Source organism: Gadus morhua, chromosome 7 (assembly GCF_902167405.1).
Source record: "Gadus morhua chromosome 7, gadMor3.0, whole genome shotgun sequence".
Classification (NCBI taxonomy): domain Eukaryota; kingdom Metazoa; phylum Chordata; class Actinopteri; order Gadiformes; family Gadidae; genus Gadus; species Gadus morhua.
In genome coordinates, this window is record NC_044054.1 from 17,660,583 (window position 1) to 17,676,588 (window position 16,006).

Here is a 16,006-nt window from a genome sequence, read left to right on the forward strand (position 1 = left end):
GCAGTGGTCGAGGCGGACCACAAGAACCGTAGAGCGGTCCTAGCTGTGGCCAGCCAGTTGAAGGCAGAAGAAGAGAGCTGGATGGGACGAGGGAAAGGACGCTCCTTAGTGGGAGAGGCTCCCGATGAAGGGGCGAGAGAGAGGAGCAGGGTGGAGATGGAAGTGGCCAAGCCCTTACCGCCCCCCCAAACGGGTCACTACCCAGGCCCAGGGAGCTCCTCCATGGACCAGCTGAGAGTTCCGGTCCATCCGAGGGTCGGATCCACCTGCTGCCCGTTCCTGCAGGGCCTGGCGCCGGACGAAGGGGAACGGCAGGCGGCGGAGGGCGCTGTGTCGTGTGAGAGTCCGGGGATGTCTCCGTCACACAGGCCTCACCCCGATGTGTCGCCGATCACCTCGACGGAAGAGGCAGACTCGGAAACGGAAACGGAGTGCGATGACTCGTTTGCACAGGAGAAGGCCCGACAGGTGAGCTGTCCGATATCTTAGTGTCGTTGGAAAATTACCCTTCTGAATCTCTTCAGAAGATTGACACACTAATTTGAGATACTTGCTTTTTTCCCCTTTTCTCTATGCCACATGTTGGGTTTATAGAGAGGTCAGTGTATCTTAAAAATGTCAATTCACCACGACATCATTTGTTACACCATTTGATTACTGTGTTTACTGGCAATGAAAAGAGGAGGAAATAACTCCACATTCGTCCAAGTGAATAGCTGCAGTGTTCAAAGTTAATGAATTACCTTGTAGTACTGGTATACGTACCGATCTGTGACGTGTGTGTGCGGTCTTTTGTGAATCATGCATGTGCGTGTGTGTGTCGCTGTACCTCATCATTGTTAGGTTCTTCACAGGGATGCTAATTATCAAAGCAAATGTAATTTGTAAGTTTGTTTTTTCGTGACCCAACCCCAACAGATATTTGACAAATGACAAAAATGTAACTTTAATAATTATCTTAATTATTTAATAAGGAAAAATGTAATCCCTTCCTGCAATCGAACGCAAGGTGACTTAAACATTCAATCTCATTGTGGACATTTAAAGCAGCAATGCAAATTTTCAAACAACACATCCTACACATTTTACACAAGGCAAGCTACCCCTTCTGCTCTACCCCTTCCATAACCACGATTATGGAGTTAGAATCATGCCAAAACCCTGCACACACGCAAAACGTGTTTTGCTCACGCACAACGATTCACAGACACACACAAAACGTGTTTTACTCACGCACAATGATTCACACACACGCTCAGTGTGGTTTGCAAATACAAAACATCATTCACAAACTAATGCATTTTGCTTCAGAAACAAATACAGTATGTTTTACACATAGTAAAAACTAAAATCTTTCAAGTACAAACTAAAATCTTTCAAGTACACTAAACAATTCTACAAGTACGGAACACTGAAAGCTGCGCGTGGATCGGAAGGCATTTGCGCGTGGATCAGCAAGGCGGAAAATTAGTGCCAAAAGTCACGTGACAAACAAATGTCCTGTGATTCACACTACACAACAGCAGGTGGCGCTGTTGAGTCAGTTTAAGGCCGCCAGGACGATCTTTTTTCTCCCCAAAATCTTTATTTGATGCCGGCCCACCGTGTGTGTGGATTCTATGGAAAGCCAAGAAGGCCACTAACTGGCCCTAGAATGGCGCGGTAAAAGTGCTAAACCGCACGGAAACCGTACGGAATCCGTGCGGTTTGGCAGGAACAGCGCCACCTGCTGTTGTGTAGTGTGAATCACAGGACATTTGTTTGTCACGTGACTTTTGGCACTAATTTTCCGCCTTGCTGATCCACGCGCAAATGCCTTCCGATCCACGCGCAGCTTTCAGTGTTCCGTACTTGTAGAATTTTTTGTGTACTTGTAGGATTTTTTTTTGTACTTGAAAGATTTTAGTTTGTACTTGAAAGATTTTAGTTTGTACTATGTGTAAAACATACTGTATTTTTTTCTGAAGCAAAATGCATTAGTTTGTGAATGATGTTTTGTATTTGCAAACCACACTGAGCGTGTGTGTGAATCATTGTGCGTGAGTAAAACACGTTTTGTGTGTGTGTGAATCGTTGTGCGTGAGCAAAACACGTTTTGTGTGTGAGCGGGTTTTGGTATGATTCTAACTCCATACACGATAGCACTCAAGACTCTGGTGTCGTCCACACGCAGGTGCAGCTGCCCTTCTCCGTGGACTGGGTGGTCAACCTGAGCAAGATCGACTTCCAGCAGCTGCTGAAGAAGCAGACCCTGAACCTGGAGCAGCAGGAGTTTGTCCATGACATGCGCCGCCGCAGCAAGAACCGCATGGCGGCACAACGCTGCCGCAAGAGGAAGCTCGACTGCATCCACAGCCTGGAGTGTGAGATCAACAAGCTGGTGAGGACGCCATTGTTTGGGCTCTTGTATATATTTGACTCCAGGACAAAAAAAGCCCAGGCCTAGTAGCCTGGGCCTTCTTTGGGTTGGACTCTAAGCCTGGGCTGTTTTGTCTTGGAGTCATATATAGACTTTTCTCCACATAGACTTTGCTCAAGTTTACCTTTAATTATTTGGCAACATATATCAACGTGTGCGTTTCTTTTATTTGTTGTGTTTGGGACGATGGCCACAGAGGACGGAGAGACAGAGGATGCTGGCCGAGCAGAGTCGACTCCAGCAGCTGAAGATGAAGACGTGGCACACCGTGTCGGCCTTGTGCGACAAGATCTGCAGCGAGGCCAGCCTGATGCCGGAGCAGCTCCAGGTGCTGGCCAAGTACACCACGGCTGACTGCCCCTTTTCCTCTTTAATCCCCCGCCTAGACACCGCCCTCTCTGGGCCAACTCCTTCACCGCAGGCCCAGGCTTTGTTGCCGGCCTGCCCTTCAGACCTTGCTGCAGATGAGGCTTATCCGATCATCAATCTCCAGTGGTGACATGTTCAGCGGGGAAGGACAATCTTTGGAGGATGCTAAGGCCCCTTGAAGGAGTCAGAAGAAGCCTTTGAGTACTTGCACACCACTCAAAGGGAACAAGGCTTGTGGTTGGAGAAGCCGGATATCAGTTTTTCAACAAAGGGGAAATAACTTATTCCAAATACAGACAGCAGGATTGTCTGGTGGTTATTATGGTGCTTGACACCCAGCCAAAAGGGTTCTGGGTTTGATTCCAAATGTCCACAGTCTGCCTGTGGCCATTGCATCAATCCCTCAATCCCCTACACTCATAAATCACCAACCCAGGCCTTACAGTATTGTAAGTTAAACACTCTCACACTGTCACCACAGAACAATGTCTCAGGTCAACCACGACAAACAATACCTCTCGCAACATTTTTCGTCCTTTTCCTGGACATTTGAATGAGCCACACAAGACACGGGCGCTGAAATTGCTGTATAACTGCAGCAAGACAAACGGACGGCCTTCCGTGGTCACACCGTGTCGCTTCGACTCTGCGTGTTTTCATGTTTCATTGTGGTTCCGCCTCCTTTGACCACTCAGCCGCCCCCTGTGACTCAGCTGGGTTCAGGGAGAAACCAACTTTTGCCGACCCCACAGCAGTGTGATGTCTTATGTGAAGGTATTTTACATGAAAGGAGCATTTTCGGGCCACAACTCTTCTAGTATAATCATGCTGTGTTGACATATTTCCGGAAGTGTTTCAGAAAGTGTTTATGTTGGTTGTAAAATACGAAGGAAATAAGGTCTATGTGTTCATTTCTTTTCTACTTTAATTTAATTTACTTCAAGCTGTGCTCCCATTTTTCTTTCTAGTTAATTGTTTTGATTTGTCAGTTGTTTTCTTTTTCACCATGGTTACATCACCTCTGACTCACACTTGATTCCCACTTTTATTGATATGCAAACTTTTCGATAGCCTAATCAAATCAACCGTCAGCTTTATGCGATCCACGTTGAAAGTTCATGATCAAGGAAGATTTTGGTTTAAATGGTTTATAAATAAGTTGTTAATTATCGTAGTGTTTTTATAATTGGATTTATATTTTTTACTTTGTTTTTGATAGCTTTAACACCATAAAAAATAAATAATAATAATAATATAAAAATAATAAAAATAATACTCATGGGGTTGGTAAAGCTAGCCAATAGAAACTATGTTTTTTAAATCGGTTGAATTTATTAAATCATCTAGAAAAGGAGTCGAGATCTTTTGTTGTTTTCGACTAAAATGGGGTGTGTTTGTGTGATAAATGTTTAAAGATTTCGTTGCAAGTCAATTCTAATTGAACGTATCGGCAAAGCTTTTAGCCATTCATGCCCTCTAGTGGTCAAAATACATAGAAGAAAAACATGAAAGAATATGGGAATTATATATATATATATATATATATATATATGTATGTATGTATGTATGTATGTATATATATATGTATATATATATATATATATATGTATGTATATATATATATGTATATATATATATATATATATATATATATATATATATATATATATACACACATATATATATATGTATATATATATGTGTGTGTGTGTGTGTGTGTGTGTGTGTGTGTGTGTGTGTGTGTGTGTGTGTGTGTGTGTGTGTGTGTGTGTGTGTGTGTTCAAATATGTATAATAATATATATTTACTCCACATATCAACCAGCCCACTGCTGTACAGTGTCCCCTATTGGCCATAGTAGCCTATGATAATTCTTTCAGTATTTGATTCAGTACACTGCCATGTAAACAAGCAAACCCAAAGGCTCTCAGAGTCAATCGAGTTATGATCATCTGTTATAAAACTGGTACATTTAAAAGTCAACCCTTTACCATGGAAAATCAACCACATGCCGTTTGAACTCCGAATCAGCCAGCATTCTATTCTCACCAGCTTTCAATGAGCCTGCAACAAAGCTTAGAACAAGGGGTCAGAGGGCAAGAGCTTGACTAATATATATGTTGTTAAAAGTGAATACAAATACAGAGGCAACAAGGTTTCTGGGTTACGAGTCACCCCTAGATAAACAAAAAGTACTTCAAAAGCTGTAGTGTGGCGGTGTTGGTGTGAAGATTAAAATCTGTCACCTTTACTGTGTTCTTGAGTGTGTGTTCATGCATTCATGCTTGCGTGCACGAATGCGTGTGCGTTGGTTGAGGTGTGGAACATGATACTCACTCAGTCAGCCACCACTAGAAGGATTCCATTGTCCACCAAGTGCTCTGATCCTTGCAGTACTACTCAACCGCACACAGATGGCGCTGCATACCACCGCTAGTGATCGAAGACGTAGGCAGTACAGAGGAGGACCACTAGATGATGCTCATGTGGGACATATGTTTATACCCGACAGGGGTTCTTTCAAATACGATACGCTTGTAATTTGGATGTTACCTCAGGCATGTTCTAGGGATAATAAAATAAAACACAGAAGTATGGACAGCTTGCTGAGCACTACACTACTGTGTCATTACAACGTTGCGGGTTTCTTCTGTTTAGCCGCACTTTGCACTTGATTCTTCACCCTTACATGACCTACATTTCTTCCTTACTGTTTGCTGCTGTTTGCTGCTATTCGCCACCTTTATCATGTTCCCGCCTTCGCGCGCTGTCTCCGTGCCAACGTGTGGGTGGTTTCTCTGCGCGTGGTTCTGGAGTCCAAGCAACAGATTATAGATTCTCTTAGTTATAGATTCTCTTAGTTATTTACAGATCATAGAATCGGCTGGTTATATACAGAACATGTATTTTGTAACATAAAGAAAATACATGATGTGATATAGTATTCAGCTCAACATTGTGAAATGCCAATATCGTCACGACAGTACACATGATGAAAGAAGGAACGAAAAAAGGAATGAAAGACCGAAAGGGCAAAAGAAGGAAGGAACGATAAGTGCATAGCGGTTGTGAGGAGTGTGTGAGTTAAGATCAGGCAACAGTGTATCTAAATCTAATCCCTGAGGAAAGGAATCATCCATCCAGTCAGTCATGTGGCTTCCTAATGAGAACCTGGGAGTCCTGGATCAAAGTGACTCCTTTACCAGACACACACACACACACACACACACACACACGCACGCACGCACGCACGCACGCACGCACGCACGCACACACACACACACACACACACACACACACACACACACACACACACACACACACACACACACACACACAAATACCCCCCCCACACACACAAGCACACACACATACCCCACACACAAAAACACACACATACCCCAAACACACACACACACACACACACACACACACACACAAAAACACACGCACGCACACAAGCACACACACACACACACACACACACACAAACACACACACACACACACACACACACACACACACACACACACACACACCAACACTAATGCACAGACACCACAGACACGCAGGCATAAATGCACACACAGACACAAACATTCACACACACACACACACATGCTCGCACACACACACCCACATATATGAACGCATACATTTGCATACACACACACCTACACACACATTCTCAAAGGCATTCACGGAAACACGCACATACGTAGGTACTAAAGTACGCACACATCGTTTTATGATAAGGCTTGACGTTTAAAGTCCTTCTCCAAGAATAATTGGTAACACTCACTACTACCTAATACCTACTACATGCTATACCTAACGACACAAGACACCTCGACTGAGTTGCAACATCAGCATGTTTGGAAAGTGAAGCAAAGAGAGAGGCAGAGAGGCATCCAGAAGAGAGGGAGATAAGGGAAAGTGAAAATCCCTCGCACTCCTTTTTTTTTTGGCCAAGGAGGATGGATGAAGGTTCCACGTCTCCGGTTCTGGGGTAGAGCCCGGTGGAGTTTATATAACGTTTGTGAATCACAGGGACAAGAACGCAGGAACTGAGTTTAGCGGGCAGGAAAGGAGCAGAGCCGTGCGAGGACAGGGGTGTACGATATGGAATAGGGGGGGGGGGGGGGGGGGGGGGGGGGTATATAGTGGGTGAGAGATAAAGGATTCAGAGAAGGAGCAGAGAAGGAGCAGAGAAGGAGCAGGGAGGTTCTGGTAAGAGCGCTGTCAAAGAAGACACTGTGTCTTTATACTGTACTACCTTTACACTACTATACTATACTATACTATACTATACTAATACTACACCATACTCTGTAAACTAAATCTATACTATTGCTATACTAAAGCACTCATTATAGATACAGAAAGATGGGCTTTGTTAGGAGCATAAAACCATTTAATCCACAAGCAAACAGTAAACATACATTTTGTTTTATCTTTAAATAAAATATGGCGGGGTTAATAAAAAATAAATAAACAGTAAAGCCTTCTTGTTATCTTATTACTACAGGGAGCCTAACTTGGAAACTCAAGAGGTGAAATAGCGGGCATTCATGGAGATATGATCTGAATCCTTTCAAATACTGACGTAATTTCTCTCTGCTGATGATCGGCTGTTCTACAATGTGAACATCTTTATTGAGTCCACGAGGAAACTGTCTCATGAGGTTTTATCTCCTTGATGATATTTTCCTTCTAAATACAATACTTAGTGAAGAATAATAACAATGCACCCTGGGTCAACATAGATATCAGACCACCGGGGACTGTGGTCAGACTGTACATTAAGTTTGTTGGAAGCAGCCATCATTTTCTGTTTACACAAAGTCACATCTTGAACCAGCTGGTTAAATTTAAGTCCACGTTTAAATATCTCTTATCAAAAACACTTTTTCAAATATATAACATTTTAAACATAAATATTTCAGAGGATAAATGCATCCATAAAAAACATTATCATGTGCAAACATAAACACAGGTGGACATTTGTAGACGTTGGACTAGTCCATTGAATGTGTGTTCAAGAAACCGAAGAACGTTCTGGAAGGACAGAGCGTGTACTTTTGCCTGTCTCCCAATAAAGACACAGAAGGAGCCAAGCAGGGGGTGGACGACACGATGGAAGCAAACACCACTCAGACGGTTGTGCATGCGGGAAATAATAGGGAAATGCCTCACCAATATTTTCCATTGTTCCAGTGCATTTCACCCACGATGAAATACGGTGATTCTCTCTCTCTCTCTCTCTCTCTCTCTCTCTCTCTCTCTCTCTCCCCCTCTCTCTCTCTCTCTCTCTCTCTCTCTCTCTCTCTCTCTCTCTCTCTCTCTCTCTCTCTCTCTCTCTCTCTTTCTCTCTCTCTCTCCCTCCCTCCCTCCCTCACTCTCTTTAGGGTTTGAAGCAGCCAGAGCAGAGACTCTCGCTCTGGGAGCCGAGCTGGGGAGAGATGGTGTCCGGCACTACCGACTTCAGGATGTCGTGCTCTGTGGCCATGATGTGCTTCACCAGGAAGTTGGCCGCCTCGTTGATGTTGGTGTTGTCCTGAGGGAAAATCGGTGGAAACTAGATTACAGTGCTTGCTACAAATCATATCTTACATTACATATTTTTTCTATCGTTATCTGTTGATTGTGGATGTTCTGGGATTTATAATTTATTTTGTCAATTAATTCAACACAGTTTTTGACTAAATAAAGATAATGTATTTGGCAACAGCTGTTATTGTCCTTCTCTCTTCGCTAGGCTTTAAACGCCCCTTCGAGCCTTTAAGCTGCAGCCCAGTCGTTCACTGAGGGATTTTCTGGCCTTTTCTCTCCACAGCTTGAGAATAAATAACAACCCAGTGTTGATTGAGCTTTTGGTGGGTGATGGATTTACTCTTTAGACATTTGAAGAAAAGTGAGGGCTGCAGTGAAAAATAAGTTGCAAACTTTCCCAATTTAACCAATTTTCCCCCATGAGATTATGCGGCAAATCTTGAGGACTGCATTCGAAACCTGATATCGATTACCATTATCAGAGTTAGAGTAGCTGACGCTATTATTTACCAGGACAGATCAATATTAACTGGCAGTTAAATATAACTGGCAGTTGAATTGAACTGCCAGTTAAGTTTAACTGCCAGTTTTACAGGTCAATCCAGTCACATGTTCAAATAGTCTGCCCTACAGTTTGTGGTCATTTGGTCATTTAGTGTTGCTGAACTTAGGTGTAGCAAGTCAGCCTGACCAATGTAGTGTGAACAAACCTCGACATGCTGTTCACCCTGTATTGGGGGAAAGTTACAGTAGTCATGTAAACAACTTTACAGACAACTTCCAAACATGATGTCTGGACAGCTTAACTCTTTCTGGTTCGCTTAACTCGCTCAAAGCACATACGCTCTTTCCAACATTGACCTTTGACCTTCAAGAATGTCAGAGCAGCGTGACATGAAAGAGGGCAAGGTGCTCCTTTTTTTTTAAAGACATTAGTATCGGCAGAAAGTGTGCGAATGAAGACGCTTTAGGAACTTACAGATGGGTGTGAATTTGGCACTGCATTGTGTCATTGGGGTATCATTTCAGCAAATCAAATAGTATATTAAAAGGTTATCTGTATTGAAGAGTTTGCTATTGAAGAGAAATAGAAAGTACACATGCTGAGGATATGGAGATTTGTGAAGTTTAAAAATACAACCGTCCCATCGAGCCCTCGAGCTTTCACATCCATGCCCACTCCACCAGCGTTATCCTTGTCCCACTAAACCACTTTCCACCAGTGTATGAAATTCCAGTTGGCAGTGCAGAGGTGTTCTACGCTCAGAAGCAGCAGCCTCATGTCACTAACCATGGATGGTTGGGTCTGCAAAAGCTCTGGGCTCAACACTTAGGTCTCAATACAATACAGAACCCTCTAGGCCAGGGGTCTCCAACCTTTTTTCAACTGAGAGCTACTTAGAAAAAAATTAAGTGGCCAAGAGCTACTTGCATCACATCGCACATATTTATTAATGAACTGATTAATAAATGCATGAATTTATTATGCATTTATTAACTGATTAACTGATTAACTGATTAATTAATCACACGTGCTTCTGTTTGTACACGTGTGAAATTGCAATACACAATGCTTATCAAAAATAACTCAACTCTAATACAATAACTTAATAACTCAACATCAAAGGTCCAAGAAAACATTAGTACACTCACTCTTTTTAAAACTTAGTGAGATGACTGGCACTGCATGGAGTCCTTCTGTTTGTACACGTGTGCAATTGCAATACACAATGCTTATCAAAAATAACTCAACTCAATAACAATAACACAATAACTCAACATCAAAGGTCCAAGAAAACATTAGTACACTCACTCTTTTTAAAACTTAGTGAGATGACTGGCACTGCATGGAGTCCACCAAAGAGGTGTATGCTGGAGTGTATGCGCTCAGGTTCACTCTAATACAGTCATTTAAATGTTCATCTGTCAGTCTTGTTCTGAATTTAGATTTGATGACATTCATGTCAGAAAAAGCAGCTTCACAAAGGTATGTCGAACCAAATAAAGCAGAAATTTTAAGTGCTGCTTGGTGAATGTTCTTGTAGTTTTCTGGGTCTACAAGGCTCCAGAAATGTTGTGAGTGTTGCTGAGACTTAAGCTGAACATGATTCTGGAGATTTATAACCTCCATCTCCATCTCCACAGGATTGACAGTGAACAGTTCAGCCATCTTTTCTGAAATCTCTGTGATGTCTACCTCCATGAATGGGTTGGCAATGAATGCCACACATGGCTCCAGCTTATCAAAATCATTGAACCTATCCTCAAACTCCTGGCCTAGCTTTGACATGAGGTCACAATATTTATTGACATCCAAAACAAAGTCAGCCCCTGCATGGCTATCTAACATCTTAACTACTGTTGGGAAGTGTTGCAGTCTTTTGTTTTTCAGTTGCTGGAGGTAGAATGACAGTTTTGCTTTAAAAGCCTTAACAGCACTGATCATGTCCGAAATTGTTCTGTCTTTACCTTGTAACTGGGTGTTGAGCTGATTGAGTTTCTCTGTCATGTCTGTCAGGAACGCAAGATCAAGCAGCCACTCAGCATCAGACAAAAGTGTAGTGTCCTCCTCTCTTGACTCCATGAAAGCCTTGATTTCGTTCAGCAATGAGCAGAAGCGATGCAGTATTTTTCCTCGGCTCAGCCACCTCACCTCAGTGTGGAGAAGGAGATCACTGTGTTCAGCAGACAGTTCCTGGAGGAGCAGTTTGAAGCTTCTGTGCTGCTTGGCCTTTGCGCGAATGGAGTTGATGATCTTAATGACAGGTGTCATCACATGATCAAATCTCATGACTTTGGCGCATATAGCCTGCTGGTGAATGATGCAGTGATAGTTCACAATTTTAGGAAAGTCCGGGTCGGCCTTGCACAGTGCAATAAATCCTGAGTGGCGTCCTGTCATAGCTGGTGCGCCGTCTGTTGTAATAGACACCAGCTTTTCAATAGGCACGTTATGTTCAACGAAGTACTTTTTCACAACGTTGTAAATATCGACTCCTCTGGTTGTGGTTTTTAGTGGAAGCAACGTTAAAAACTCCTCTCTGGTGGAAGCGTCTTCGAAAACCATCCGGACAAACACAGCCATCTGAGCGGTATCAGCCGCATCCACCGACTCGTCACATTGAATTGAAAACCATTTGCATTTAATCATGTCCCGCTCCAACTGACCCACTGCATCGGCAGAGAGCGCAGACACTCGCCGTGCCACTGTGTTTGCGCCAAGCTGTACATCAGCGATAGCGGACATGATTTCAGTCTTACTTTTATGGTCCTTGAATAATGTGTCGGCCACCGCTGTCATTGCTTCCTTCACCATCCCGCCATCGGTGTATGGCTTCTTGTGTTTTGTCAAAATGTGCGCCACTTTAAATGATGCCTCCGTGGCCGCGTTGGCTTTCTTCGTCGGTCCGATGAATAAACATTGCTGTTTTTTAAGGTTTGCTTTCAGCTGGTTCACTTTCTCAGTCCGTAGAGTGCTGCCTGCTGGAAAATCCCGCGCAAAGTTACCGTGGACTTGAGTGTGGTGGCGCTCCACGTTACCTCTTTTGCCGACCGAAACACTGCTCCCGCATATGAGGCACACACACTTGTCCTTCACGCTAGTAAAGAAGAACTCGCATTCCCACTCTAAATGGAAATGGTATGTTTTCTGCTTTTTCTTGACTTGGCCACCTTGGTTTTCCATCTTTGTTGTTTGTGTAAAGTTCTGCTAATACCACCAAACTCCTCACTTTAGCTTAGCGAGCGTACAACGTCACTCAACGTCACAACGTCACTTTGGCTACATTTACACCGGACACCAATGTGACATATATGTGAACGTAAGTGAGATGAGGTGCATTTACTGTCGTCGGAATATTATTATTTTTAATTTTTTTATTTTTTTTAATTATTATTATAATTTTTTATTTTTTTATTTTTTTCGGTCAACCTATCAGGCGAGCTACTGAAAACCTGCCCGCGAGCTACCGGTAGCTCGCGATCGACGTGTTGGAGACCCCTGCTCTAGGCTCTCTGGTACCGAACAGAAGATGTAATTTATTTTAAACTTGTTTCACCTTTAAATATCCTCTTAACTGCATATGTACATAATTACATGTTTCTTCATGAAGACATGTTTGCTTTTAGTAATCATGCAGATAAATATGGCCTCTAGTGGTCATAAGTCAAATAACGCGGCTTTAACTAAATAATGTCCTTCTGTGTTCATTTCAATGGTTCTCGTTGGCGGAAGGAGAACCGTAGACAGTAATTTAGCTGACGGTTGCTCAGGAGGTAGAGTGGCTTGTGTAGCAAACAAAGGTTTGCCTATTCGACCCCTGGTGTCGAGGGCTCTATTAGCGAGACACCTGATTCTAACAGGTCCCGACGACGAGCTGGCTGTTGCCTAGCATGGCTGACACATCCGTCGGTGTACGGACGAGTGTATGAACGGGTTAACGTGAGCCAACTATTGGTAAAGCGTTTCGAGCGGCCACTGGTTCAGGAAAGCGCACTATAAACGCAGTCCATTTACCGTCAATTCTAAAGGCGCCGTGTCTCACCTTAGCGGACGTCTCAAACCAACCGACAAAGCCGTGCTCTTTGCAGAACTGGTCCATCTTGACGCCGTTGTTGTTGATGAACTCGTCCCTACCCTGGTCGCACTTGTTGGCCAGCAGCACGGTGGCGATGCTCCGGCCGTTTGCCAGCATGAGCTTGGAGTCCAGGTCCTCTTTCCACTTGGTGACCGCCTCGAAGGTGGTGGGCCTGGTGGCGTCGAACACGATGAAGGCCCCCATGGCCTCGCGGTAGTACACGCGCGTCATGTTGCCGAACCGCTCCTGTCCTGTGACAAGCAGGGACACAATGCAAGCACACACACACATACACACACACACACACACACACACACACACATAAACACAAACGTGAATACCTAAGTAAGCAAATAACACACCCTCTCTCACACACACACACACACACACACACACACACACACACACACACACACACACACACACACACACACACACACACACACACACACACACACACACACACACGTAAACACAAACGTGAATACCTAAGTAAGCAAGTAACACAACCTCTCTCACTCACACGCCTCGCATTGACAGGCAATCAGGGATAATTGTGGATCATGTTCCCAGAATTCGTCGGGACAAACAACCGATTCAGGTTGTTTTGCAGCAGCTGGCATTCTAAGGTTGTTCTCGCCAGGATCTGCATTCCACTGAGACTGAGTTGGTTCTGCTGTGCTGGGACAAATAGTCAAAGCCACCGCTTGTTACACTTGTAAATTAGCATGTGTGGTATTCAAATTAGGTTACATGGACTGGAACGTAAATATTAACTCTACTCTATATTAACTAATAAAATATTGTGGTCATCCGGTCTTTTGTGAGTATTTGTGTGCGTGTGTGTGTGACACACATGACTGTTAACATGCTTCAGGCTTCGAAGGTCATGAAGAAAATGCATGCTGCCAAGTCCGTAAGAGTTTGCGCATTGAGCACTTCTGCTTCCATATTTGTCAGCAATATTCGTTGTGTTGGTGCACCTTGGAATGAAATAAAGCTCCTTCCGATTCAGCAAGAATATTGATGGATCTCCATCGCAGCTGGAGGATTTCTCAAAGATGTTTATCAATTACGATACGTCTACCTCAAAAAAGTGCATTTTAAGTACAAAGAGATACCTGGTGTGTGTGTGTGTGTGTGTGTGTGTGTGTGTGTGTGTGTGTGTGTGTGTGTGTGTGTGTGTGTGTGTGTGTGTGTGTGTGTGTGTGTGTGTTTCAGTGAGAGCCTGTGTGCGTGCAATGTTCTCACATATGTTAAGGGATATACAATGCACAACGAAGCTCCTAACTCCTTGAAATGCACCTCACATGGCCTGCCTCACATGATCCCTCAGAATACATTGCATGCATGACAGCTCACTCTTCTTCTTTCATGACAAAAAATAATAGAGAATGAGGGTGACAGGAGTGTCCAACAGGGAAGATCACGCCAGTATAGCGTGCCCATGAACCATAACCCTATCCAAAACGTCTAAGATGAGGTTATAACTCGGCAGGACCTGTTCTTGTTCAAACATTCAGAAGACAATAACTTGCCCTACATTTATTTGTTTAGGGCAAATGTGGCAGCGGTTTTCGTAGCCTAGTAAAACAGGAAGGCAGAAGCTGTCTGAAACCGCTTATTTCCGACAAAATGAGTAAACAAATGTTCCAACCGCAATTGCATGTCCTAAGCATATCATTTCCCCACCTGCGATGTCCCAGAGTTGGAGACGGATGGTCTCAGAGTCCCAGTTCAACACCTTCAGTGCAAAATCCACTCCAATAGTTGCGCGATAGTTGGCGGAGTACGTCTGGTGCACATAGCGCCTGATAACGGCCGTCTTCCCAACCCCGAGGTCCCCGATGACCAGCACCTTGTACAGGTGCTCCTTCCGAGGATTCTGCATGGTCAGCCTACTGCTGCTCCCGGACGAATGGTTGGACATTCCAAGACTTTTATGAGCAAAAGTGTCACCCGCAACGGAACGATTGGATCATTTTCAAAAGTTTCCCCTAGTGTGTGAGCAAACGAAACATAAAGTAAAGGGCGATACGGCGATGGTGGTGTTTACTAAATATACTTTAGCGATCCCTGAGGAGTACTCTCTGAGCTCCGCCGTGTGAGTGTGAGGAGGATCCGCCCTGACCGTGGGGAGGTTAACTCGTCGGCGCAGCGCTCGCAGTGAGGAACCTTGTGACCTCGTCTCGTAACCCCGGCGGCACACGGACGGGACGCACATTCGCTCGCGAGGGGGCGTGGCACGCTCTCCAGGTAGTCGCTGTTGTAAATGGGCCTGTGTGATCAACGTGATGAAGTTGTTCTCAGGTCAATACAAACTAACGATAAACACTCTTCTCGGGGGACGGTAGTAAAACCTTTTAATTTTAACCTGACATGTTTGCAACAAGGTCCGTTCGTTGTTGAAAGGCGTACGACTTGTACAATGAATCGAGGCACACAACTCCTGATAAAAACATGTTGTACAGTATTTGATCTATTTCTAATAGTTCTGATTGAGAATAACTTTTATGATCTGTACACACTGGTTTGTAAATTGGTGAAAAAAATAAATGAAGATCGTATGCCTAGATTATTAATGCCCCATGATAAATGATAGATAATAATAGGCCTACCCTAATGCTAATAATGTTGTTACAGGTATGCTTACAAACAAAAACAAACTTAGACAACCTGTATTTAAAACATTTAATATTAAAATGAAAAGCAAGAATACAGCAACAAATGATATTTATAAAAACAAAAACGCTTAGAATTTCAAACAAATATTATGACACACGGTTCATATTAAAGATGAAATATGAAGTAATTAATTAAATAATCAGAAAATTGTTTTTATAACACTCCCAGATGTAACGAAGGACAGACAGAAACAGACAATCAGATGGACAGACAGATATATAGATGGATGGATGGATGGATGGATGGATGGATGGATGGATGGATGGATGGATGGATGGATGGATGGATGGATGGATGGATGGATGGATGGATGGATGGATGGATGGATGGATGGATGGATGGATGGATGGATGGATGGATGGATGGATGGATGGATGGATGGATGGATGGATAGATAGATAGA

The 16,006-nt window shown here is 43.6% G+C and overlaps 2 protein-coding genes across 4 annotated transcripts in view; one reads left to right on the plus strand and one right to left on the minus strand.

The window, feature by feature from the left end:
* The window catches only part of bach1b (BTB and CNC homology 1, basic leucine zipper transcription factor 1 b), a 7,788-nt gene extending 3,646 nt beyond the window's left edge, over nt 1–4,142 (plus strand). For all 3 annotated transcript variants that reach the window (XM_030361515.1, XM_030361516.1, XM_030361514.1), the window contains 3 exons: nt 1–468; nt 2,174–2,380; nt 2,616–4,142. The exon at nt 1–468 is cut by the window's left edge and continues 948 nt beyond it. In XM_030361515.1, the coding sequence (XP_030217375.1) occupies nt 1–468; nt 2,174–2,380; nt 2,616–2,918 (978 nt within the window). In that variant the 3' untranslated portion in view covers nt 2,919–4,142. The remainder of the gene's footprint in view (nt 469–2,173; nt 2,381–2,615) is intronic.
* A 4,024-nt stretch (nt 4,143–8,166) lies between these two features.
* On the minus strand, nt 8,167–15,097 carry rab38b (RAB38b, member of RAS oncogene family). The gene is made up of 3 exons (XM_030362222.1): nt 14,611–15,097; nt 12,886–13,169; nt 8,167–8,345 (listed from the first exon to the last, which is right to left on the minus strand). The coding sequence occupies exons 1-3, from the start codon at nt 14,846–14,848 to the stop codon at nt 8,193–8,195; spliced, it is 675 nt and encodes a 224-aa protein (XP_030218082.1). The 5' UTR covers nt 14,849–15,097; the 3' UTR covers nt 8,167–8,192.
* Between the last annotated feature and the right edge of the window lie 909 nt (nt 15,098–16,006).